The 26204-nt window shown below is 44.6% G+C and overlaps 1 protein-coding gene across 3 annotated transcripts in view; it reads left to right on the top strand.

The window, feature by feature from the left end:
* The window catches only part of ARHGAP39 (Rho GTPase activating protein 39), a 303636-nt gene that overhangs the window by 204527 nt on the left and 72905 nt on the right, over positions 1–26204 (top strand). For all 3 annotated transcript variants that reach the window (XM_056522932.1, XM_056522930.1, XM_056522931.1), the window contains one exon: positions 18124–18323. In XM_056522932.1, the coding sequence (XP_056378907.1) occupies positions 18124–18323 (200 nt within the window). The remainder of the gene's footprint in view (positions 1–18123; positions 18324–26204) is intronic.

Raw genomic sequence — 26204 nt, 5'->3', positions numbered from 1 at the left:
ATCTGTATTCAGAGAGTTATCACTGTGTTATCTGTGGTGTTACATAGGACTGCAGGTCACATCTATACATTATCTGTACTCAGAGAGTTATCACTGATATCTGTGGTGTTACATAGGACTGCAGGTCACATCTATACATTATCTGTACTCAGAGAGTTATCACTGTTATCTGTGGTGTTACATAGGACTGCAGGTCACATCTATACATTATCTGTACTCAGAGATATCACTGTTATCTGTGGTGTTACATAGGACTGCAGGTCACATCTATACATTATCTGTACTCAGAGAGTTATCACTGTTATCTGTGGTGTTACATAGGACTGCAGGTCACATCTATACATTATCTGTACTCAGAGAGTTATCACTGTTATCTGTGGTGTTACATGGGACTGCAGGTCACATCTATACATTATCTGTACTCAGAGATATCACTGTTATCTGTGGTGTTACATAGGACTGCAGGTCACATCTATACATTATCTGTACTCAGAGAGTTATCACTGTTATCTGTGGTGTTACATAGGACTGCAGGTCACATCTATACATTATCTGTACTCAGAGAGATATCACTGTTATCTGTGGTGTTACATAGGACTGCAGGTTACATCTATACATTATCTGTACTCAGAGATATCACTGTTATCTGTGGTGTTACATAGGACTGCAGGTCACATCTATACATTATCTGTACTCAGAGAGTTATCACTGTTATCTGTGGTGTTACATAGGACTGCAGGTCACATCTATACATTATCTCTACTCAGAGAGTTATCACTGTTATCTGTGGTGTTACATAGGACTGCAGGTCACATCTATACATTATCTGTACTCAGAGAGTTATCACTGTTATCTGTGGTGTTACATAGGACTGCAGGTCACATCTATACATTATCTGTACTCAGAGTTATCACTGTTATCTGTGGTGTTACATAGGACTGCAGGTCACATCTATACATTATCTGTACTCAGAGAGTTATCACTGTGTTATCTGTGGTGTTACATAGGACTGCAGGTCACATTTATACATTATCTGTACTCAGAGAGTTATCACTGTTATCTGTGGTGTTACATAGGACTGCAGGTCACATCTATACATTATCTGTACTCAGAGAGTTATCACTGTTATCTGTGGTGTTACATAGGACTGCAGGTCACATCTATACATTATCTGTACTCAGAGAGTTATCACTGTGTTATCTGTGGTGTTACATAGGACTGCAGGTCACATCTATACATTATCTGTACTCAGAGAGTTATCACTGTTATCTGTGGTGTTACATAGGACTGCAGGTCACATCTATACATTATCTGTACTCAGAGAGTTATCACTGTTATCTGTGGTGTTACATAGGACTGCAGGTCACATCTATACATTATCTGTACTCAGAGAGTTATCACTGTTATCTGTGGTGTTACATAGGACTGCAGGCCACATCTACTACATTATCTGTACTCAGAGAGTTATCACTGTTATCTGTGGTGTTACATAGGACTGCAGGTCACATCTATACATTATCTGTATTCAGAGAGTTATCACTGTGTTATCCGTGGTGTTACATAGGACTGCAGGTCACATCTATACATTATCTGTACTCAGAGAGATATCACTGTGTTATCTGTGGTGTTACATAGGACTGCAGGTCACATCTATACATTATCTGTACTCAGAGAGTTATCACTGTGTTATCTGTGGTGTTACATAGGACTGCAGGTCACATCTATACATTATCTGTACTCAGAGAGTTATCACTGTGTTATCTGTGGTGTTACATAGGACTGCAGGTCACATCTATACAATATCTGTACTCAGAGAGTTATCACTGTGTTATCTGTGGTGTTACATAGGACTGCAGGTCACATCTATACATTATCTGTACTCAGAGAGTTATCACTGTTATCTGTGGTGTTACATAGGACTGCAGGTCACATCTATACATTATCTGTACTCAGAGAGTTATCACTGTTATCTGTGGTGTTACATAGGACTGCAGGTCACATCTATACATTATCTGTACTCAGAGAGTTATCACTGTTATCTGTGGTGTTACATAGGACTGCAGGTCACATCTATACATTATCTGTACTCGAGAGAGTTATCACTGTTATCTGTGGTGTTACATAGGACTGCAGGTCACATCTATACATTATCTGTACTCAGAGAGTTATCACTGTTATCTGTGGTGTTACATAGGACTGCAGGTCACATCTACTACATTATCTGTACTCAGAGAGTTATCTCTGTTATCTGTGGTGTTACATAGGACTGCAGGTCACATCTATACATTATCTGTACTCAGAGAGTTATCACTGTGTTATCTGTGGTGTTACATAGGACTGCAGGTCACATCTATACATTATCTGTACTCAGAGAGTTATCACTGTGTTATCTGTGGTGTTACATAGGACTGCAGGTCACATCTATACATTATCTGTACTCAGAGAGTTATCACTGTTATCTGTGGTGTTACATAGGACTGCAGGTCACATCTATACATTATCTGTACTCGAGAGAGTTATCACTGTGTTATCTGTGGTGTTACATAGGACTGCAGGTCACATCTATACATTATCTGTACTCAGAGAGTTATCACTGTTATCTGTGGTGTTACATAGGACTGCAGGTCACATCTACAACATTACCTGTACTCAGAGAGTTATCACTGTTATCTGTGGTGTTACATAGGACTGCAGGTCACATCTATAGATTATCTGTACTCAGAGAGTTATCACTGTGTTATCTGTGGTGTTACATAGGACTGCAGGTCACATCTATAGATTATCTGTACTCAGAGAGTTATCACTGTGTTATCTGTGGTGTTACATAGGACTGCAGGTCACATATATACATTATCTGTACTCAGAGAGTTATCACTGTGTTATCTGTGGTGTTACATAGGACTGCAGGTGACATCTATACATTATCTGTACTCAGAGAGATATCACTGTGTTATCTGTGGTGTTACATAGGACTGCAGGTCACATCTATACATTATCTGTACTCAGAGAGTTATCACTGTGTTATCTGTGGTGTTACATAGGACTGCAGGTCACATCTATACATTATCTGTACTCAGAGTTATCACTGTTATCTGTGGTGTTACATAGGACTGCAGGTCACATCTATACATTATCTGTACTCAGAGAGTTATCACTGTTATCTGTGGTGTTACATAGGACTGCAGGTCACATCTACTACATTATCTGTACTCAGAGAGTTATCACTGTGTTATCTGTGGTGTTACATAGGACTGCAGGTCACATCTATACATTATCTGTACTCAGAGAGATATTACTGTTATCTGTGGTGTTACATAGGACTGCAGGTCACATCTATACATTATCTGTACTCAGAGAGTTATCACTGTTATCTGTGGTGTTACATAGGACTGCAGGTCACATCTATACATTATCTGTACTCAGAGAGTTATCACTGTTATCTGTGGTGTTACATAGGACTGCAGGTCACATCTATACATTATCTGTACTCAGAGAGATATCACTGTTATCTGTGGTGTTACATAGGACTGCAGGTCACATCTATACATTATCTGTACTCAGAGAGTTATCACTGTGTTATCTGTGGTGTTACATAGGACTGCAGGTCACATCTATACATTATCTGTACTCAGAGAGATATCACAGTGTTATCTGTGGTGTTACATAGGACTGCAGGTCACATCTATACATTATCTGTACTCAGAGAGTTATCACTGTGTTATCTGTGGTGTTACATAGGACTGCAGGTCTCATCTATACATTATCTGTACTCAGAGAGTTATCACTGTTATCTGTGGTGTTACATAGGACTGCAGGTCACATCTATACATTATCTGTACTCAGAGAGTTATCACTGTGTTATCTGTGGTGTTACATAGGACTGCAGGTCACATCTATACATTATCTGTACTCAGAGAGTTATCACTGTTATCTGTGGTGTTACATAGGACTGCAGGTCACATCTATACATTATCTGTACTCAGAGAGTTATCACTGTTATCTGTGGTGTTACATAGGACTGCAGGTCACATCTATACATTATCTGTACTCAGAGAGTTATCACTGTTATCTGTGGTGTTACATAGGACTGCAGGTCACATCTATACATTATCTGTACTCGAGAGAGTTATCACTGTGTTATCTGTGGTGTTACATAGGACTGCAGGTCACATCTATACATTATCTGTACTCAGAGAGTTATCACTGTGTTATCTGTGGTGTTACATAGGACTGCAGGTCACATCTACTACATTATCTGTACTCAGAGAGTTATCACTGTTATCTGTGGTGTTACATAGGACTGCAGGTCACATCTATACATTATCTGTACTCAGAGAGTTATCACTGTTATCTGTGGTGTTACATAGGACTGCAGGTCACATCTACAACATTACCTGTACTCAGAGAGTTATCACTGTTATCTGTGGTGTTACATAGGACTGCAGGTCACATCTACAACATTACCTGTACTCAGAGAGTTATCACTGTGTTATCTGTGGTGTTACATAGGACTGCAGGTCACATCTATAGATTATCTGTACTCAGAGAGTTATCACTGTGTTATCTGTGGTGTTACATAGGACTGCAGGTCACATATATACATTATCTGTACTCAGAGAGTTATCACTGTGTTATCTGTGGTGTTACATAGGACTGCAGGTCACATCTATACATTATCTGTACTCAGAGAGATATCACTGTGTTATCTGTGGTGTTACATAGGACTGCAGGTCACATCTATACATTATCTGTACTCAGAGAGTTATCACTGTTATCTGTGGTGTTACATAGGACTGCAGGTCACATCTATACATTATCTGTACTCAGAGAGTTATCACTGTTATCTGTGGTGTTACATAGGACTGCAGGTCACATCTATACATTATCTGTACTCAGAGAGTTATCACTGTGTTATCTGTGCTGTTACATAGGACTGCAGGTCACATCTATACATTATCTGTACTCAGAGAGTTATCACTGTTATCTGTGGTGTTACATAGGACTGCAGGTCACATCTACTACATTATCTGTACTCAGAGAGTTATCACTGTGTTATCTGTGGTGTTACATAGGACTGCAGGTCACATCTATACATTATCTGTACTCAGAGAGTTATCACTATGTTATCTGTGGTGTTACATAGGACTGCAGGTCACATCTATACATTATCTGTACTCAGAGAGTTATCACTGTTATCTGTGGTGTTACATAGGACTGCAGGTCACATCTACTACATTATCTGTACTCAGAGAGATATCACTGTTATCTGTGGTGTTACATAGGACTGCAGGTCACATCTATACATTATCTGTACTCAGAGAGTTATCACTGTGTTATCTGTGGTGTTACATAGGACTGCAGGTCACATCTATACATTATCTGTACTCAGAGAGTTATCACTGTTATCTGTGGTGTTACATAGGACTGCAGGTCACATCTATACATTATCTGTACTCAGAGAGTTATCACTGTGTTATCTGTGGTGTTACATAGGACTGCAGGTCACATCTATAAATTATCTGTACTCAGAGAGTTATCACTGTGTTATCTGTGGTGTTACATAGGACTGCAGGTCACATCTATAAATTATCTGTACTCAGAGCGTTATCACTGTGTTATCTGTGGTGTTACATAGGACTGCAGGTCACATCTATACATTATCTGTACTCAGAGAGTTATCACTGTGTTATCTGTGGTGTTACATAGGACTGCAGGTCACATCTACAACATTATCTGTAGTCAGAGAGTTATCACTGTTATCTGTGGTGTTACATAGGACTGCAGGTCACATCTATACATTATCTGTACTCAGAGAGTTATCACTGTTATCTGTGGTGTTACATAGGACTGCAGGTCACATCTATACATTATCTGTACTCAGAGAGTTATCACTGTGTTATCTGTGGTGTTACATAGGACTGCAGGTCACATCTATAAATTATCTGTACTCAGAGCGTTATCACTGTTATCTGTGGTGTTACATAGGACTGCAGGTCACATCTATACATTATCTGTACTCAGAGAGTTATCACTGTTATCTGTGGTGTTACATAGGACTGCAGGTCACATCTATACATTATCTGTACTCAGAGAGATATCACTGTTATCTGTGGTGTTACATAGGACTGCAGGTCACATCTATACATTATCTGTACTCAGAGAGTTATCACTGTGTTATCTGTGGTGTTACATAGGACTGCAGGTCACATCTATACATTATCTGTACTCAGAGAGTTATCACTGTTATCTGTGGTGTTACATAGGACTGCAGGTCACATCTATACATTATCTGTACTCAGAGAGTTATCACTGTTATCTGTGGTGTTACATAGGACTGCAGGTCACATCTATAAATTATCTGTACTCAGAGCGTTATCACTGTGTTATCTGTGGTGTTACATAGGACTGCAGGTCACATCTATACATTATCTGTACTCAGAGAGTTATCACTGTGTTATCTGTGGTGTTACATAGGACTGCAGGTCACATCTATAAATTATCTGTACTCAGAGCGTTATCACTGTTATCTGTGGTGTTACATAGGACTGCAGGTCACATCTATACATTATCTGTACTCAGAGAGTTATCACTGTTATCTGTGGTGTTACATAGGACTGCAGGTCACATCTATACATTATCTGTACTCAGAGAGTTATCACTGTTGTCTGTGGTGTTACATAGGACTGCAGGTGACCTTATAGAGTAGTGTGTGTATGTGATGTGTAAGTTGGGCTGGTGGATGTGATTTAGAGAAGTGATTTATTTTGGGGGGGTATATGGGAATTATTTGGGGGTACTATATGTGATTTATTTGGGGGGGGAGTGTGTGAATTATTTGGGGGGTGTATGTGAATTATTGGAGGGGTGTATGTATGTGATTTATTTGGAGGGGGTGTATGTGATTTATTTGGGGGGGTGTATGTGATTTATTTGGGGGGGTGTATGTGAATTATTTGGGGGGTATGTGAATTATTTGGGGGTGGGTGTATGTGAATTATTTGGGGGGGTGGTTGTATGTGAATTATTTGGGGGGTGGGTGTATGTGAATTATTTGGGGGGGGTGGGTGTATGTGAATTATTTGGGGGGGGTGTATGTGAATTATTTGGGGGGGTGTATGTGAATTATTTGGGGGGGTGTATGTGAATTATTTTGGGGGGTATATGTGAATTATTTGGGGGGTGGGTGTATGTGAATTATTTGGGGGGGTGTATGTGAATTATTTGGGGGGTGGGTGTATGTGAATTATTTGGGGGGGTGTATGTGAATTATTTGGGGGGTGGGTGTATGTGAATTATTTGGGGGGGTGTATGTGAATTATTTGGGGGGTATATGTGAATTATTTGGGGGGTGGGTGTATGTGAATTATTTGGGGGGTGGGTGTATGTGAATTATTTGGGGGGGTGTATGTGAATTATTTGGGGGGGTGTATGTGAATTATTTGGAGGGGGGGGTATGTATGGGATTTTGGGGTGTATGTTATGTGTAGTAATCTGTAGCTCCGGTGGGCTCGCGTACACTCTCTTTTATATATGACTGCTTGTAACTGGTGTTATTAATTCTCATTCTGCAGTGAGCGGACAGTGTTACCATGGTAACCAGCCGCACTGCACCCCTGCTCTCCTCCCGTACGCCCTCGGTGTGATAGCGCAGCATCTTAATGAGCTGGCCCGGTCCTCAGCCGTCTTCCTTTAATGTGTCTGTCTCCAGGATTAGTCTGCGTTCTCTCTCCACAGGGACCGGTGCACTTTCTGCTGTGTCTGCAGTGATGTATGGCGGGGGGATCATTCTACACACATCTACATCTCCACGATGGAGAACAGTCATGTGATGTATGGCGGGGGGATCATTCTACACATCTACATCTCCACGATGGAGAACAGTCATGTGATGTATGGCGGGGGATCATTCTACACACATCTATATCTCCACGATGGAGAACAGTCATGTGATGTATGGCGGGGGGATCATTCTACACATCTATATCTCCACGATGGAGAACAATCATGTGATGTATGGCGGGAGATCATTCTACACATCTACATCTCCACGATGGAGAACAGTCATGTGATGTATGGCGGGGGGATCATTCTACACACATCTATATCTCCACAATGGAGAACAGTCATGTGATGTATGGCGGGGGGATCATTCTACACACATCTACATCTCCACGATGGAGAACAGTCATGTGATGTATGGCGGGGGGATCATTCTACACACATCTATATCTCCACGATGGAGAACAGTCATGTGATGTATGGCGGGGGGATCATTCTACACACATCTACATCTCCACGATGGAGAACAGTCATGTGATGTATGGCGGGGGGATCATTCTACACACATCTATATCTCCACGATGGAGAACAGTCATGTGATGTATGGCGGGGGGATCATTCTACACATATCTACATCTCCACGATGGAGAACAGTCATGTGATGTATGGCGGGGGGATCATTCTACACACATCTATATCTCCACGATGGAGAACAATCATGTGATGTATGGCGGGGGATCATTCTACACACATCTATATCTCCACGATGGAGAACAGTCATGTGATGTATGGCGGGGGATCATTCTACACACATCTATATCTCCACGATGGAGAACAGTCATGTGATGTATGGCGGGGGGATCATTCTACACACATCTACATCTCCACGATGGAGAACAGTCATGTGATGTATGGCGGGGGGATCGTTCTACACACATCTATATCTCCACGATGGAGAACAGTCATGTGATGTATGGCGGGGGGGATCTTTCTACACACATCTATATCTCCACGATGGAGAACAGTCATGTGATGTATGGCGGGGGGATCATTCTACACACATCTACATCTCCACGATGGAGAACAGTCATGTGATGTATGGCGGGGGGATCATTCTACACACATCTATATCTCCACAATGGGAACAATCATGTGATGTATGGCGGGGGATCATTCTACACACATCTATATCTCCACGATGGAGAACAATCATGTGATGTATGGCGGGGGGATCATTCTACACACATCTATATCTCCACGATGGAGAACAGTCATGTGATGTATGGCGGGGGGGATCATTCTACACACATCTACATCTCCACAATGGAGAACGGTCATGTGATGTATGGCGGGGGATCATTCTACACACATCTATATCTCCACGATGGAGAACAGTCATGTGATGTATGGCGGGGGGATCATTCTCCACACATCTACATCTCCACGATGGAGAACAATCATGTGATGTATGGCGGGGGATCATTCTACACACATCTATATCTCCACGATGGAGAACAATCATGTGATGTATGGCGGGGGGATCATTCTACACACATCTATATCTCCACAATGGGAACAATCACGTGATGTATGGCGGGGGGATCATTCTACACACATCTATATCTCCACAATGGAGAACAGTCATGTGATGTATGGCGGGGGGATCATTCTACACACATCTATATCTCCACGATGGAGAACAGTCATGTGATGTATGGCGGGGGGATCATTCTACACACATCTATATCTCCACGATGGAGAACAGTCATGTGATGTATGGCGGGGGGATCATTCTACACACATCTATATCTCCACGATGGAGAACAGTCATGTGATGTATGGCGGGGGGATCATTCTACACACATCTATATCTCCACGATGGAGAACAGTCATGTGATGTATGGCGGGGGGATCGTTCTACACACATCTATATCTCCACAATGGAGAACAGTCATGTGATGTATGGCGGGGGGATCATTCTACACACATCTACATCTCCACGATGGAGAACAGTCATGTGATGTATGGCGGGGGGATCGTTCTACACACATCTATATCTCCACGATGGAGAACAGTCGTGATGTATGGCGGGGGATCATTCTACACACATCTACATCTCCACAATGGAGAACAGTCATGTGATGTATGGCGGGGGGATCGTTCTACACACATCTATATCTCCACGATGGAGAACAGTCATGTGATGTATGGCGGGGGGATCGTTCTACACACATCTATATCTCCACGATGGAGAACAGTCATGTGATGTATGGCGGGGGGATCGTTCTACACACATCTATATCTCCACGATGGAGAACAGTCATGTGATGTATGGCGGGGGGATCGTTCTACACACATCTATATCTCCACGATGGAGAACAGTCATGTGATGTATGGCGGGGGATCGTTCTACACACATCTACATCTCCACGATGGAGAACAATCATGTGATGTATGGCGGGGGGATCATTCTACACACATCTATATCTCCACGATGGAGAATAATCATGTGATGTATGGCGGGGGATCATTCTACACACATCTATATCTCCACGATGGAGAACAATCATGTGATGTATGGCGGGGGGATCATTCTACACACATCTACATCTCCACAATGGAGAACAATCATTTGATGTATGGCGGGGGGATCATTCTACACACATCTATATCTCCACGATGGAGAACAGTCATGTGATGTATGGCGGGGGGATCATTCTACACACATCTACATCTCCACAATGGAGAACAGTCATGTGATGTATGGCGGGAGATCATTCTACACATCTACATCTCCACGATGGAGAACAATCATGTGATGTATGGCGGGGGATCATTCTACACACATCTACATCTCCACAATGGAGAACAATCATGTGATGTATGGCGGGGGGGATCGTTCTACACATATCTACATCTCCACGATGGAGAACAATCATGTGATGTATGGCGGGAGATCATTCTACACATCTACATCTCCACGATGGAGAACAGTCATGTGATGTATGGCGGGGGGATCATTCTACACACATCTATATCTCCACGATGGAGAACAGTCATGTGATGTATGGCGGGGGGATCATTCTCCACACATCTATATCTCCACGATGGAGAACAATCATGTGATGTATGGCGGGGGGGATCATTCTACACACATCTATATCTCCACGATGGAGAACAGTCATGTGATGTATGGCGGGGGGATCATTCTACACACATCTACATCTCCACGATGGAGAACAGTCATGTGATGTATGGCGGGGGGGATCATTCTCCACACATCTATATCTCCACGATGGAGAACAATCATGTGATGTATGGCGGGGGGGATCATTCTACACACATCTATATCTCCACGATGGAGAACAGTCATGTGATGTATGGCGGGGGGATCATTCTACACACATCTACATCTCCACGATGGAGAACAGTCATGTGATGTATGGCGGGGGGATCGTTCTACACACATCTATATCTCCACGATGAAGAACAGTCATGTGATGTATGGCGGGGGATCGTTCTACACACATCTACATCTCCACGATGGAGAACAATCATGTGATGTATGGCGGGGGATCATTCTACACACATCTATATCTCCACGATGGAGAACAGTCATGTGATGTATGGCGGGGGATCATTCTACACACATCTACATCTCCACAATGGAGAACAGTCATGTGATGTATGGCGGGGGATCATTCTACACACATCTATATCTCCACAATGGGAACAATCGTGATGTATGGCGGGGGGATCATTCTACACACATCTACATCTCCACAATGGAGAACAGTCATGTGATGTATGGCGGGGGGGATCATTCTACACACATCTAGATCTCCACAATGGAGAACAGTCATGTGATGTATGGCGGGGGGATCATTCTACACACATCTACATCTCCACAATGGAGAACAGTCATGTGATGTATGGCGGGGGGATCATTCTACACACATCTATATCTCCACGATGGAGAACAGTCATGTGATGTATGGCAGGGGGATCATTCTACACACATCTACATCTCCACGATGGAGAACAGTCATGTGATGTATGGCGGGGGATCATTCTACACATATCTATATCTCCACGATGGAGAACTGTCATGTGATGTATGGCGGGGGATCATTCTACACACATCTACATCTCCACGATGGAGAACAGTCATGTGATGTATGGCGGGGGGATCATTCTACACACATCTATATCTCCACGATGGAGAACTGTCATTTGATGTATGGCGGGGGGATCATTCTACACACATCTATATCTCCACGATGGAGAACTGTCATGTGATGTATGGCGGGGGATCATTCTACACATATCTATATCTCCACGATGGAGAACAGTCATGTGATGTATGGCGGGGGGGATCATTCTACACACATCTACATGTCTCCTCTACATCCTCTGGGGGTCATGTCTCCTCTACATCCTCTGGGGGTCATGTCTCCTCTACATTCTCTGGGGGTCATGTCTCCTCTACATTCTCTGGGGGTCATGTCTCCTCTACATTCTCTGGGGGTCATGTCTCCTCTACATCCTCTGGGGGTCATGTCTCCTCTACATTCTCTGGGGGTCATGTCTCCTCTACATTCTCTGGGGGTCATGTCTCCTCTACATTCTCTGGGGGTCATGTCTCCTCCATATCCTCTGGGGGTCATGTCTCCTCTACATCCTCTGGGGGTCATGTCTCCTACATTCTCTGGGGGTCATGTCTCCTCTACATCCTCTGGGGTTCATGTCTCCTCTACATTCTCTGGGGGTCATGTCTCCTCTACATGCTCAGGGGGTCATGTCTCCTCTACATCCTCTGGGGGTCATGTCTCCTCTACATCCTCTGGGGGTCATGTCTCCTCTACATCCTCTGGGGGTCATGTCTCCTCTACATCCTCTGGGGGTCATGTCTTCTCTACATCCTCTGGGGGTCATGTCTCCTTTACATTCTCTGGGGGTCATGTCTCCTTTACATTCTCTGGGGGTCATGTCTTCTCTACATCGTCTGGGGGTCATGTCTCCTTTACATTCTCTGGGGGTCATGTCTCCTTTACATCCTCTGGGGGTCATGTCTCCTTTACATCCTCTGGGGGTCATGTCTCCTCTACATCCTCTGGGGGTCATGTCTCCTCTACATCCTCTGGGGGTCAGGTCTCCTCTACATGCTCTGGGGGTCATGTCTCCTCTACATGCTCTGGGGGTCATGTCTCCTCTACATTTTCTGGGGGTCATGTCTCCTCTACATCCTCTGGGGGTCATGTCTCCTCTACATCCTCTGGGGGTCATGTCTCCTCTACATCTTCTGGGGGTCATGTCTCCTCTACATCTTCTGGGGGGTCATGTCTCCTCTTCATTCTCTGGGGGTCATTTCTCCTCTACATGCTCTGGGGGTCATGTCTCCTCTACATTCTCTGGGGGTCATGTCTCTACATTCTCTGGGGGTCATGTCTCCTCTACATGCTCTGGGGGTCATGTCTCCTCTACATTCTCTGGGGGTCATGTCTCTACATTCTCTGGGGGTCATGTCTCCTCTACATGCTCTGGGGGTCATGTCTCCTCTACATCCTCTGGGGGTCATGTCTCCTCTATATCCTCTGGGGGTCATGTCTCCTCTACATCCTCTGGGGGTCATGTCTCCTCTACATCCTCTGGGGGTCATGTCTCCTCTACATGCTCTGGGGGTCATGTCTTCTCTACATCTTCTGGGGGTCATGTCTCCTCTACATCTTCTGGGGGTCATGTCTCCTCTTCATTCTCTGGGGGTCATGTCTCCTCTACATCTTCTGGGGGTCATGTCTCCTCTACATCCTCTGGGGGTCATGTCTCCTCTACATCCTCTGGGGGTCATGTCTCCTCTACATTCTCTGGGGGTCATGTCTCCTCTACATCTTCTGGGGGTCATGTCTCCTCTACATCCTCTGGGGGTCATGTCTCCTCTACATCCTCTGGGGGTCATGTCTCCTCTACATCCTCTGGGGGTCATGTCTCCTCTACATCCTCTGGGGGTCATGTCTCTTCTACATCTTCTGGGGGTCATGTCTCCTCTACATCCTCTGGGGGTCATGTCTTATCTACATCCTCTGGGGGTCATGTCTCCTCTACATCCTCTGGGGGTCATGTCTCCTCTACATTCTCTGGGGGTCATGTCTCCTCTACATCCTCTGGGGGTCATGTCTCCTCTACATCCTCTGGGGGTCATGTCTCCTCTACATTCTCTGGGGGTCATGTCTCCTCTACATCCTCTGGGGGTCATGTCTCCTCTACATCCTCTGGGGGTCAGGTCTCCTCTACATCCTCTGGGGGTCATGTCTCCTCTACATCCTCTGGGGGTCATGTCTTCCCTACATCCTCTGGGGGTCATGTCTCCTCTACATTCTCTGGGGGTCATGTCTCCTCTACATCCTCTGGGGGTCATGTCTCCTCTACATCCTCTGGGGGTCATGTCTCCTCTACATCCTCTGGGGGTCATGTCTCCTCTACATCCTCTGGGGGTCATGTCTCCTCTACATTCTCTGGGGGTCATGTCTCCTCTACATCCTCTGGGGGTCATGTCTCCTCTACATCCTCTGGGGGTCATGTCTCCTCTACATTCTCTGGGGGTCATGTCTCCTCTACATTCTTTGGGGGTCATGTCTCCTCTACATGCTCTTGGGGTCATGTCTCCTCTTCATCCTCTGGGGGTCATGTCTCCTCTACATCCTCTGGGGGGTCATGTCTCCTCTACATCCTCTGGGGGTCATGTCTCCTCTACATTCTCTGGGGGTCATGTCTCCTCCATATCCTCTGGGGGTCATGTCTCCTCTACATTCTCTGGGGGTCATGTCTCCTCTACATCCTCTGGGGGTCATGTCTCCTTTACATTCTCTGGGGGTCATGTCTCCTCTACATCCTCTGGGGGTCATGTCTCCTCTACATGCTCTGGGGGTCATGTCTCCTCTACATCCTCTGGGGGTCATGTCTCCTCTACATCCTCTGGGGGTCATGTCTCCTCTACATGCTCTGGGGGTCATGTCTCCTCTACATCCTCTGGGGGTCATGTCTCCTCTACATTCTCTGGGGGTCATGTCTCCTCTACATCCTCTGGGGGTCATGTCTCCTCCATATCCTCTGGGGGTCATGTCTCCTCTACATTCTCTGGGGGTCATGTCTCCTCTACATCCTCTGGGGGTCATGTCTCCTCTACATCCTCTGGGGGTCATGTCTCCTCTACATCCTCTGGGGGTCATGTCTCCTCTACATCCTCTGGGGGTCATGTCTCCTCTACATGCTCTGGGGGTCATGTCTCCTCTACATCCTCTGGGGGTCATGTCTCCTTTACATCCTCTGGGGGTCATGTCTCCTCCATATCCTCTGGGGGTCATGTCTCCTCTACATGCTCTGGGGGTCATGTCTCCTCTACATCCTCTGGGGGTCATGTCTTATCTACATCCTCTGGGGGTCATGTCTCCTCTACATGCTCTGGGGGTCATGTCTCCTCCATATCCTCTGGGGGTCATGTCTCCTCTACATCCTCTGGGGGTCATGTCTCCTCTATATCCTCTGGGGGTCATGTCTCCTCTACATCCTCTGGGGGTCATGTCTCCTCTACATCCTCTGGGGGTCATGTCTCCTCTACATGCTCTGGGGGTCATGTCTTCTCTACATCTTCTGGGGGTCATGTCTCCTCTACATCCTCTGGGGGTCATGTCTCCTCTACATCCTCTGGGGGTCATGTCTCTTCTACATTCTCTGGGGGTCATGTCTCCTCTACATCTTCTGGGGGTCATGTCTCCTCTACATCCTCTGGGGGTCATGTCTCCTCTACATCTTCTGGGGGTCATGTCTCCTCTACATCCTCTGGGGGTCATGTCTCCTCTACATCCTCTGGGGGTCATGTCTCTTCTACATTCTCTGGGGGTCATGTCTCCTCTACATCTTCTGGGGGTCATGTCTCCTCTACATCCTCTGGGGGTCATGTCTCCTCTACATTCTATGGGGGTCATGTCTCCTCTACATCTTCTGGGGGTCATGTCTCCTCTACATCCTCTGGGGGTCATGTCTCCTCTACATTCTCTGGGGGTCATGTCTCCTCTACATCCTCTGGGGGTCATGTCTCCTCTACATCCTCTGGGGGTCATGTCTCCTCTACATCCTCTGGGGGTCATGTCTCTTCTACATCTTCTGGGGGTCATGTCTCCTCTACATCCTCTGGGGGTCATGTCTTATCTACATCCTCTGGGGGTCATGTCTCCTCTACATCCTCTGGGGGTCATGTCTCCTCTACATCCTCTGGGGGTCATGTCTTCCCTACATCCTCTGGGGGTCATGTCTCCTCTACATTCTCTGGGGGTCATGTCTCCTCTACATCCTCTGGGGGTCATGTCTCCTCTACATCCTCTGGGGGTCATGTCTCCTCTACATCCTCTGGGGGTCATGTCTCCTCTACATCCTCTGGGGGTCATGTCTCCTCTACATTCTCTGGGGGTCATGTCTCCTCTACATCCTCTGGGGGTCATGTCTCCTCTACATCCTCTGGGGGTCATGTCTCCTCTACATTCTCTGGGGGTCATGTCTCCTCTACATTCTCTGGGGGTCATGTCTCCTCTACATGCTCTGGGGGTCATGTCTCCTCTTCATCCTCTGGGGGTCATGTCTCCTCTACATCCTCTGAGGGGTCATGTCTCCTCTACATCCTCTGGGGGTCATGTCTCCTCTACATTCTCTGGGGGTCATGTCTCCTCCATATCCTCTGGGGGTCATGTCTCCTCTACATTCTCTGGGGGTCATGTCTCCTCTACATCCTCTGGGGGTCATGTCTCCTTTACATTCTCTGGGGGTCATGTCTCCTCTACATCCTCTGGGGGTCATGTCTCCTCTACATGCTCTGGGGGTCATGTCTCCTCTACATCCTCTGGGGGTCATGTCTCCTCTACATCCTCTGGGGGTCATGTCTCCTCTACATTCTCTGGGGGTCATGTCTCCTCTACATGCTCTGGGGGTCATGTCTCCTCTACATCCTCTGGGGGTCATGTCTCCTCTACATCCTCTGGGGGTCATGTCTCCTCTACATCCTCTGGGGGTCATGTCTCCTCTACATCCTCTGGGGGTCATGTCTCCTCTACATGCTCTGGGGGTCATGTCTCCTCTACATCCTCTGGGGGTCATGTCTCCTCTACATTCTCTGGGGGTCATGTCTCCTCTACATCCTCTGGGGGTCATGTCTCCTCCATATCCTCTGGGGGTCATGTCTCCTCTACATTCTCTGGGGGTCATGTCTCCTCTACATCCTCTGGGGGTCATGTCTCCTCTACATGCTCTGGGGGTCATGTCTCCTCTACATCCTCTGGGGGTCATGTCTCCTCTACATCCTCTGGGGGTCATGTCTCCTCCATATCCTCTGGGGGTCATGTCTCCTCTACATGCTCTGGGGGTCATGTCTCCTCTACATCCTCTGGGGGTCATGTCTTATCTACATCCTCTGGGGGTCATGTCTCCTCTACATGCTCTGGGGGTCATGTCTCCTCCATATCCTCTGGGGGTCATGTCTCCTCTACATCCTCTGGGGGTCATGTCTCCTCCATATCCTCTGGGGGTCATGTCTCATCTACATGCTCTGGGGGTCATGTCTCCTCTACATCCTCTGGGGGTCATGTCTCCTCCATATCCTCTGGGGGTCATGTCTCCTCTACATCCTCTGGGGGTCATGTCTCCTCTACATCCTCTGGGGGTCATGTCTTCTCTACATCTTCTGGGGGTCATGTCTCCTCTACATCTTCTGGGGGTCATGTCTCCTCTACATGCTCTGGGGGTCATGTCTCCTCTACATTCTCTGGGGGTCATGTCTCCTCTAAAGTTCATGTCTTCCTTACATCCTCCTCTTCAGCTTGGTGATGTGGAGGAAGAGGATGGAACAGGACTGTCTGTAGTGGATAATACATTGATCTCATGCAGATTACGGGATGTCTTCACTGCAGAGATGTCAGCTCCGGGGGCAGAGGTCACGTCTGTAATCTTATTAGTGATCTGTGTAAGGTCTTGTCTAGCTGCAGGGAGGACTGGGCTACCTGCCTGGGAACAGTCAGCAGTGAGTGCACACGTGGTGCTCGGGAGCCATCTGTCTGCATGTATGATAAGTGTTTATATTATAAAGCATGACAATCTTATTCAGGGGTTACATACCCTATGGACATTGTAATAACAGGTAACTCTTAATTAACCCCTCAGGTCCTATTATTTGTTTTATGATATGTTCTAATTTGATATTTTAGAAAAGTAATTCAGATGACATCTTGACACTCACCATAGTCACTTCTAGGGTTATATTATCTATCGTCTTATATCTGACCACTATTATTCTTCTTCTAGGGATTGAAGAAGCCGAACATTGAGGAAATCAAGCACGCCCGCAATGCCGTGTTCAGTCCCTCCATGTTCGGCAGCTCCTTACAGGAGATCATGAATATGCAGAAAGAGAAATATCCTGAAAGGCAGTTGCCCTGGGTACAGACCCGGCTCTCCGAGGAGGTTTTGGCTTTGAATGGCGACCAAACTGAGGGCATATTCAGGTACCTATTGACCATATAAACCTTGTTTACTGAAGAAAACTCAGAACATGTGTTAAATACACAAAGTTTTACAGATATTTGGTGTACTCTCTCATGTACACAGCCCCTTTCCATGGCCCCGCAGACTTTATCATAGAGGTGAAGCCTTACATCTCCTTCTGCAGAAAATATGGAATGGTGATTTTATTTTCTATTTGAATTTAAAGAAGCACTCCAGGATTTTTTTTTATCTGCTCATATAATGCAGCAAAGTCTATTACTGGATAATAATGTTGAGGTTCCTGTGTATGCCTTGTGCTTACCTGTTTTAGCTGATGTGGCAGGCATGATTTGTTTAACCATCTTCTATTTTGGAAAATAAATAATTTCCGCATGCTGCCTACATTTCCCATGACTCCTCTGGCTTTGCAGAGAGAGGGAGTGAAGTGTAATCACTGCAGATCACCTAATGAGACCAACCTAGTCACCTGGTAGACTCAACCAGAAGCCCTACTTGCTGAGGCTCATAAGTGAGTTGGTGACAGTTCAAACTACATGTAGTTTTGATGCATTTTCTTATTTAAACTGTGTTTTTACAGAGAAATATTACCATGAGGAGAAAGTGATTTGACCTATTATAACAATTAAGGTGTTTTAGGAAAATTTGAAGTCTTCAGTCTGTGTTCACACATTCACAAACCTACAGAGAAGAGTTAAGTTGCAGCAGAAAATCTTAGGAAAAATCACAATTTTATTAAATTAGACACCAAAAAGTTCAATAAAAAACACAATTTGCCAACAGGCAAAAGTCATCAAAAAAAGATGAATATGCTTGGATGTCCAGGCGGGATAATAATGCAGAACTGGTACAAATATAGTCACCCACCTCTGCTCCATATCTAACCTCAAACACCTTCACATATCTGACCATAACCTCCTTATATTCTTTTCTCTTCAACTACTTTTCACATCACACTTCACCACCTGTGCTATGGACTCAATCCCACATCCTACCTCATCCCATACATACATATATCATTTTTCGAAAACGAACAGTATACAGATAGAGCAGGAGAGGAGGTGTAAAACTGCTATATATGTACTGAATCCAGAGAGATAGCAGCACTTTACAGATTGAGCTGGAGGGGAGGGGTATAACTGCTATATATCCTGATCCTATAGAGATAGCAGCAGTATACAAATAGAGCTGGAGGGGAGGTATATAACTACTATCTACCCTGATCCTATAGAGATAGTAGCAGTATACAGCTAGAGCTGGAAGAAGGTGTATAACTACTCTATATTTTAATCCTATAGAGATAGCAGTAGTAAACGGATAGAGCTGGAGGGAGGTGTACAACTACTATATATCCTGACCCTGTAGAGATAGCAGCAGTATACAAATAGAGCTGGAGGGGAGGTATATAACTACTATATATCCTGACCCTGTAGAGATAGCAGCAGTATACAAATAGAGCTGGAGGGAAGGTATATAACTACTATATATCCTGATCCTATAGAGATGGCAGCAGTATACAGATAGAGCTGGAAGAAGGTGTATAACTACTCTATATTTTAATCCTATAGAGATAACAGTAGTAAACGGATAGAGCTGGAGGGAGGTGTACAACTACTATATATCCTGACCCTGTAGAGATAGCAGCAGTGTACAGATAGAGCTGGATGGAGGTGTATAACTACTATATATCCTGATCCTGTAGAGATAGCAGCAGTATACAAATAGAGCTGGAGGGGAGGTATATAACTACTATATATCCTGATCCTATAGCGATAGCAGCAGTATACAGCTAGAGCTGGAAGAAGGTGTATAACTACTATATATCCTGACCTGATCCTATAGAGATAGCAGCAGTATACAGATAGAGCTGGAAGAAGGTGTATAACTACTATATATCCTGACCTGATCCTATAGAGATAGCAGCAGTATACAGATAGAGCTGGAAGAAGGTGTATAACTACTCTATATTTTAATCCTATAGAGATAGCAGTAGTATACAGATAGAGCTGGAGGGAGGTGTATAACTACTATATATCCTCACGCTATAGAGATAGCAGCAGTATACAGATAGAGCTGGAAGGGGAGAGGCATGTGAGTAGCTGGAAGGTATCTCAGGTGAACTGACCCAGGTCTGACCACGTCTTTTGATTCATTAAACACTGTGATTTAGTGTGGATCAGACTGGTGATCATATGACCCAGTTACAGTACTCAAACCCATAAAACAGATGGTGCTGCAGGACTAGTGATGCTAAGTGGTCATATGATATGGGCAAAACCAAACCTGGAGTGCTTCTTTAATCCTATTCAGAACCACGGGTTTTCTCATTTTTGCACTTTTGTTTTTTCTTCTTCACCTTCTAAAAATTATAGCACTTTTACTTTTCCACCTACAGACCTATGTGAGGGCTTGTTGTTTGCGCCACCAATTTTACTTTGTAATACCAGCAATCATCTCACCACAAAATCTACGGCGAAACCAGAAAAAAAATCATTGACCTTGTGGTTTAGTTAATGTTATATTTTTATAGATCAGACCTTTACGCACGCGGTGATACCACATATGTTTATTTTTTTAAATGGGAAAAGGGGACTGATTCAAACTTTTATTAGGGAAGGGGTTAAATCACATTTATTTGTTTATTTTTTTACACTTAGGAGACTATTACATGCAATCTTCTGATTGCATACACTGTCCAATGCTATGCCATAGGGCTGGGGCATCCTAGCAATGATCGGATGGTGAGGAGGTAGGTAAGGGCCGTCCTGCCGTCTTCTAAGCTGATCAGGACACCGCGGGATACATTTTTTAATATTTTTTTAGACACAGCGATCAACTTTTATTGCGGCGTCTAAGGAGTTAATGCTGAGCATCACCACGATTGGTGATGTCCGGTATTAGCCCAGGGTCCCGTGTCATTGAAGGGGAATGGGACAAGGTACGCCCTTGGTCCCAGAGGGGTTAATGGGAGAACATTGTGATAACTGCGGGGATAGGACTTGAACAAAGTAGCAAACCCTACGGACTGGTGCTCAGGCGAATGTGACGTATACAGTGGTCCCTCAACATACGATGGTAATCCGCTCCAAATGGACCATTGTTTGTTGAAACCATTGTATGTTGAGGGATCCGTGCAATGTAAAGTATAGGACAGTGGTCTACAACCTGCGGACCTCCAGATGTTGCAAAACTACAACACCCAGCATGCCCGGACAGCCAACGGCTGTCCGGGCATGCTGGGAGTTGTAGTTTTGCAACATCTGGAGGTCCCTAGGATGAAGACCACTGGTAGAAGAAGTTGTACTCGCCTGTCCCCGCCGCTCCGGACCGTCACCGCTGCCCTGGATGTCGCCGTCCATCACTGTCGCCGCGTCCCCGGGGTGTCCCCGATGCTCCGGCAGGGCCTCTGCTTCCCCGGCATCCTCGCTCTCCATCGCCGCCATCACGTCGCTACACACGCCGCTCCTTTTGGATGAAGGGACGGCGTGCTCAGCGACGTGATGACGACGATTGAGAGCGCCGACAATGCAGGGGATCCCGAAGAGGACGCGCCGGAGCCCCGAGGACAGGTAAGTGATCGTCAGCGGACCACACGGCACCGTAAACGGCTATCTGGTGGCAGCTGAAGCAGTCTGCGCAGGAGGATAGCCCTTTATGCGATGGCCCCGACATACAAAAGCATCGTATGTTGATGCTGCCTCTGAGAGGCCATCACATGTTGAAATTATCGTATGTCTGGGCCATCGTAGGTCGAGGGGTCACTGTGTATCAGGCTGAGGGGTCGCTAGTATCAGGCTGATGGAGAGGAGAAGCTGTAATGTATATTGGAGAGCACGAAGTGGAGATTTGTGGGGGCTCCCGATATCGTCATAAAGTCACGTGCAGTAACGAGTCCTGTCAGATAATATAGGACGATTGTATAGGATGATATAACTGTTCTCTGTAACCTTCCTGGAGAGGTCCTGCAGACAGTGCATTCTCTATAGTATATAGGACGATTATATAGGATGATATAACTGTTCTCTGTAACCTTCCTGGAGAGGTCCTGCAGACAGTGCATTCTCTATAGTATATAGGACGATTATATAGGATGATATAACTGTTCTCTGTAATCTTCCTGGAGAGGTCCTGCAGACAGTGCATTCTCTATAGTATATAGGACGATTATATAGGATGATATAACTGTTCTCTGTAACCTTCCTGGAGAGGTCCTGCAGACAGTGCATTCTCTATAGTATATAGGACGATTATATAGGATGATATAACTGTTCTCTGTAATCTTCCTGGAGAGGTCCTGCAGACAGTGCATTCTCTATAGTATATAGGACGATTATATAGGATGATATAACTGTTCTCTGTAACCTTCCTGTAGAGGTCCTGCAGACAGTGCATTCTCTATAGTATATAGGACGATTATATAGGATGATATAACTGTTCTCTGTAACCTTCCTGTAGAGGTCCTGCAGACAGTGCATTCTCTATAGTATATAGGACGATTATATAGGATGATATAACTGTTCTCTGTAACCTTCCTGGAGAGGCCCTGTAGACAGTGCATTCTCTATAGTATATAGGACGATTATATAGGATGATATAACTGTTCTCTGTAACCTTCCTGTAGAGGTCCTGCAGACAGTGCATTCTCTATAGTATATAGGACGATTATATAGGATGATATAACTGTTCTCTGTAACCTTCCTGGAGAGGTCCTGCAGACAGTGCATTCTCTATAGTATATAGGACGATTATATAGGATGATATAACTGTTCTCTGTAACCTTCCTGTAGAGGTCCTGCAGACAGTGCATTCTCTATAGTATATAGGACGATTATATAGGATGATATAACTGTTCTCTGTAACCTTCCTGGAGAGGTCCTGTAGACAGTGGATTCTCTATAGTATATAGGACGATTATATAGGATGATATAACTGTTCTCTGTAACCTTCCTGTAGAGGTCCTGCAGACAGTGCATTCTCTATAGTATATAGGACGATTATATAGGATGATATAACTGTTCTCTGTAACCTTCCTGGAGAGGTCCTGCAGACAGTGCATTCTCTATAGTATATAGGGCGATTATATAGGATGATATAACTGTTCTCTGTAACCTTCCTGGAGAGGTCCTGCAGACAGTGCATTCTCTATAGTATATAGGACGATTATATAGGATGATATAACTGTTCTCTGTAACCTTCCTGGAGAGGTCCTGCAGACAGTGCATTCTCTATAGTATATAGGACGATTATATAGGATGATATAACTGTTCTCTGTAACCTTCCTGTAGAGGTCCTGCAGACAGTGCATTCTCTATAGTATATAGGACGATTATATAGGATGATATTATAAACTGTTCTCTGTAACCTTCCTGGAGAGGTCCTGCAGACAGTGCATTCTCTATAGTATATAGGACGATTATATAGGATGATATAACTGTTCTCTGTAACCTTCCTGTAGAGGTCCTGCAGACAGTGCATTCTCTATAGTATATAGGGCGATTATATAGGATGATATAACTGTTCTCTGTAACCTTCCTGGAGAGGTCCTGCAGACAGTGCATTCTCTATAGTATATAGGACGATTATATAGGATGATATAACTGTTCTCTGTAACCTTCCTGGAGAGGTCCTGCAGACAGTGCATTCTGTATAGTATATAGGGCGATTATATAGGATGATATAACTGTTCTCTGTAACCTTCCTGTAGAGGTCCTGCAGACAGTGCATTCTCTATAGTATATAGGACGATTATATAGGATGATATAACTGTTCTCTGTAACCTTCCTGGAGAGGTCCTGCAGACAGTGCATTCTCTATAGTATATAGGACGATTATATAGGATGATATAACTGTTCTCTGTAATCTTCCTGGAGAGGTCCTGTAGACAGTGCATTCTCTATAGTATATAGGACGATTATATAGGATGATATAACTGTTCTCTGTAACCTTCCTGGAGAGGTCCTGCAGACAGTGCATTCTCTATAGTATAGGACGATTATATAGGATGATATAACTGTTCTCTGTAACCTTCCTGGAGAGGTCCTGTAGACAGTGGATTCTCTATAGTATATAGGACGATTATATAGGATGATATAACTGTTCTCTGTAACCTTCCTGTAGAGGTCCTGCAGACAGTGCATTCTCTATAGTATATAGGACGATTATATAGGATGATATTATAAACTGTTCTCTGTAACCTTCCTGGAGAGGTCCTGCAGACAGTGCATTCTCTATAGTATATAGGACGATTATATAGGATGATATAACTGTTCTCTGTAACCTTCCTGTAGAGGTCCTGCAGACAGTGCATTCTCTATAGTATATAGGACGATTATATAGGATGATATAACTGTTCTCTGTAACCTTCCTGGAGAGGTCCTGCAGACAGTGCATTCTCTATAGTATATAGGACGATTATATAGGATGATATAACTGTTCTCTGTAACCTTCCTGGAGAGGTCCTGCAGACAGTGCATTCTCTATAGTATATAGGACGATTATATAGGATGATATAACTGTTCTCTGTAACCTTCCTGGAGAGGTCCCTTAGTCTGCAGACAGTGCATTCTTTATAGTATATAGGACGATTATATAGGATGATATAACTGTTCTCTGTAACCTTCCTGGAGAGGTCCTGCAGACAGTGCATTCTGTATAGTATATAGGGCGATTATATAGGATGATATAACTGTTCTCTGTAACCTTCCTGTAGAGGTCCTGCAGACAGTGCATTCTCTATAGTATATAGGACGATTATATAGGATGATATTATAAACTGTTCTCTGTAACCTTCCTGGAGAGGTCCTGCAGACAGTGCATTCTCTATAGTATATAGGACGATTATATAGGATGATATAACTGTTCTCTGTAACCTTCCTGGAGAGGTTCTGCAGACAGTGCATTCTCTATAGTATATAGGACGATTATATAGGATGATATAACTGTTCTCTGTAACCTTCCTGGAGAGGTCCTGCAGACAGTGCATTCTCTATAGTATATAGGACGATTATATAGGATGATATAACTGTTCTCTGTAACCTTCCTGGAGAGGTCCTGCAGACAGTGCATTCTCTATAGTATATAGGACGATTATATAGGATGATATAACTGTTCTCTGTAACCTTCCTGGAGAGGTCCTGCAGACAGTACATTCTCTATAGTATATAGGACGATTATATAGGATGATATAACTGTTCTCTGTAACCTTCCTGGAGAGGTCCTGCAGACAGTGCATTCTCTATAGTATATAGGACGATTATATAGGATGATATAACTGTTCTCTGTAACCTTCCTGGAGAGGTCCTGCAGACAGTGCATTCTCTATAGTATATAGGGCGATTATATAGGATGATATAACTGTTCTCTGTAACCTTCCTGGAGAGGTCCTGCAGACAGTGCATTCTCTATAGTATATAGGGCGATTACATAGGATGATATAACTGTTCTCTGTAACCTTCCTGGAGAGGTCCTGCAGACAGTGCATTCTCTATAGTATATAGGACGATTATATAGGATGATATAACTGTTCTCTGTAACCTTCCTGTAGAGGTCCTGCAGACAGTGCATTCTCTATAGTATATAGGACGATTATATAGGATGATATAACTGTTCTCTGTAACCTTCCTGGAGAGGTCCTGCAGACAGTGCATTCTCTATAGTATATAGGGCGATTATATAGGATGATATAACTGTTCTCTGTAACCTTCCTGGAGAGGTCCTGCAGACAGTGCATTCTCTATAGTATATAGGACGATTATATAGGATGATATAACTGTTCTCTGTAACCTTCCTGGAGAGGTCCTGCAGACAGTGCATTCTCTATAGTATATAGGGCGATTATATAGGATGATATAACTGTTCTCTGTAACCTTCCTGGAGAGGTCCTG

The sequence above is a fragment of the Hyla sarda genome, chromosome 5, assembly GCF_029499605.1.
Source record: "Hyla sarda isolate aHylSar1 chromosome 5, aHylSar1.hap1, whole genome shotgun sequence".
Lineage (NCBI taxonomy): Eukaryota > Metazoa > Chordata > Amphibia > Anura > Hylidae > Hyla > Hyla sarda.
The sequence above is the reverse complement of the archived record's forward strand: the minus strand, read 5'-3'. Positions and strand labels throughout refer to the sequence as shown.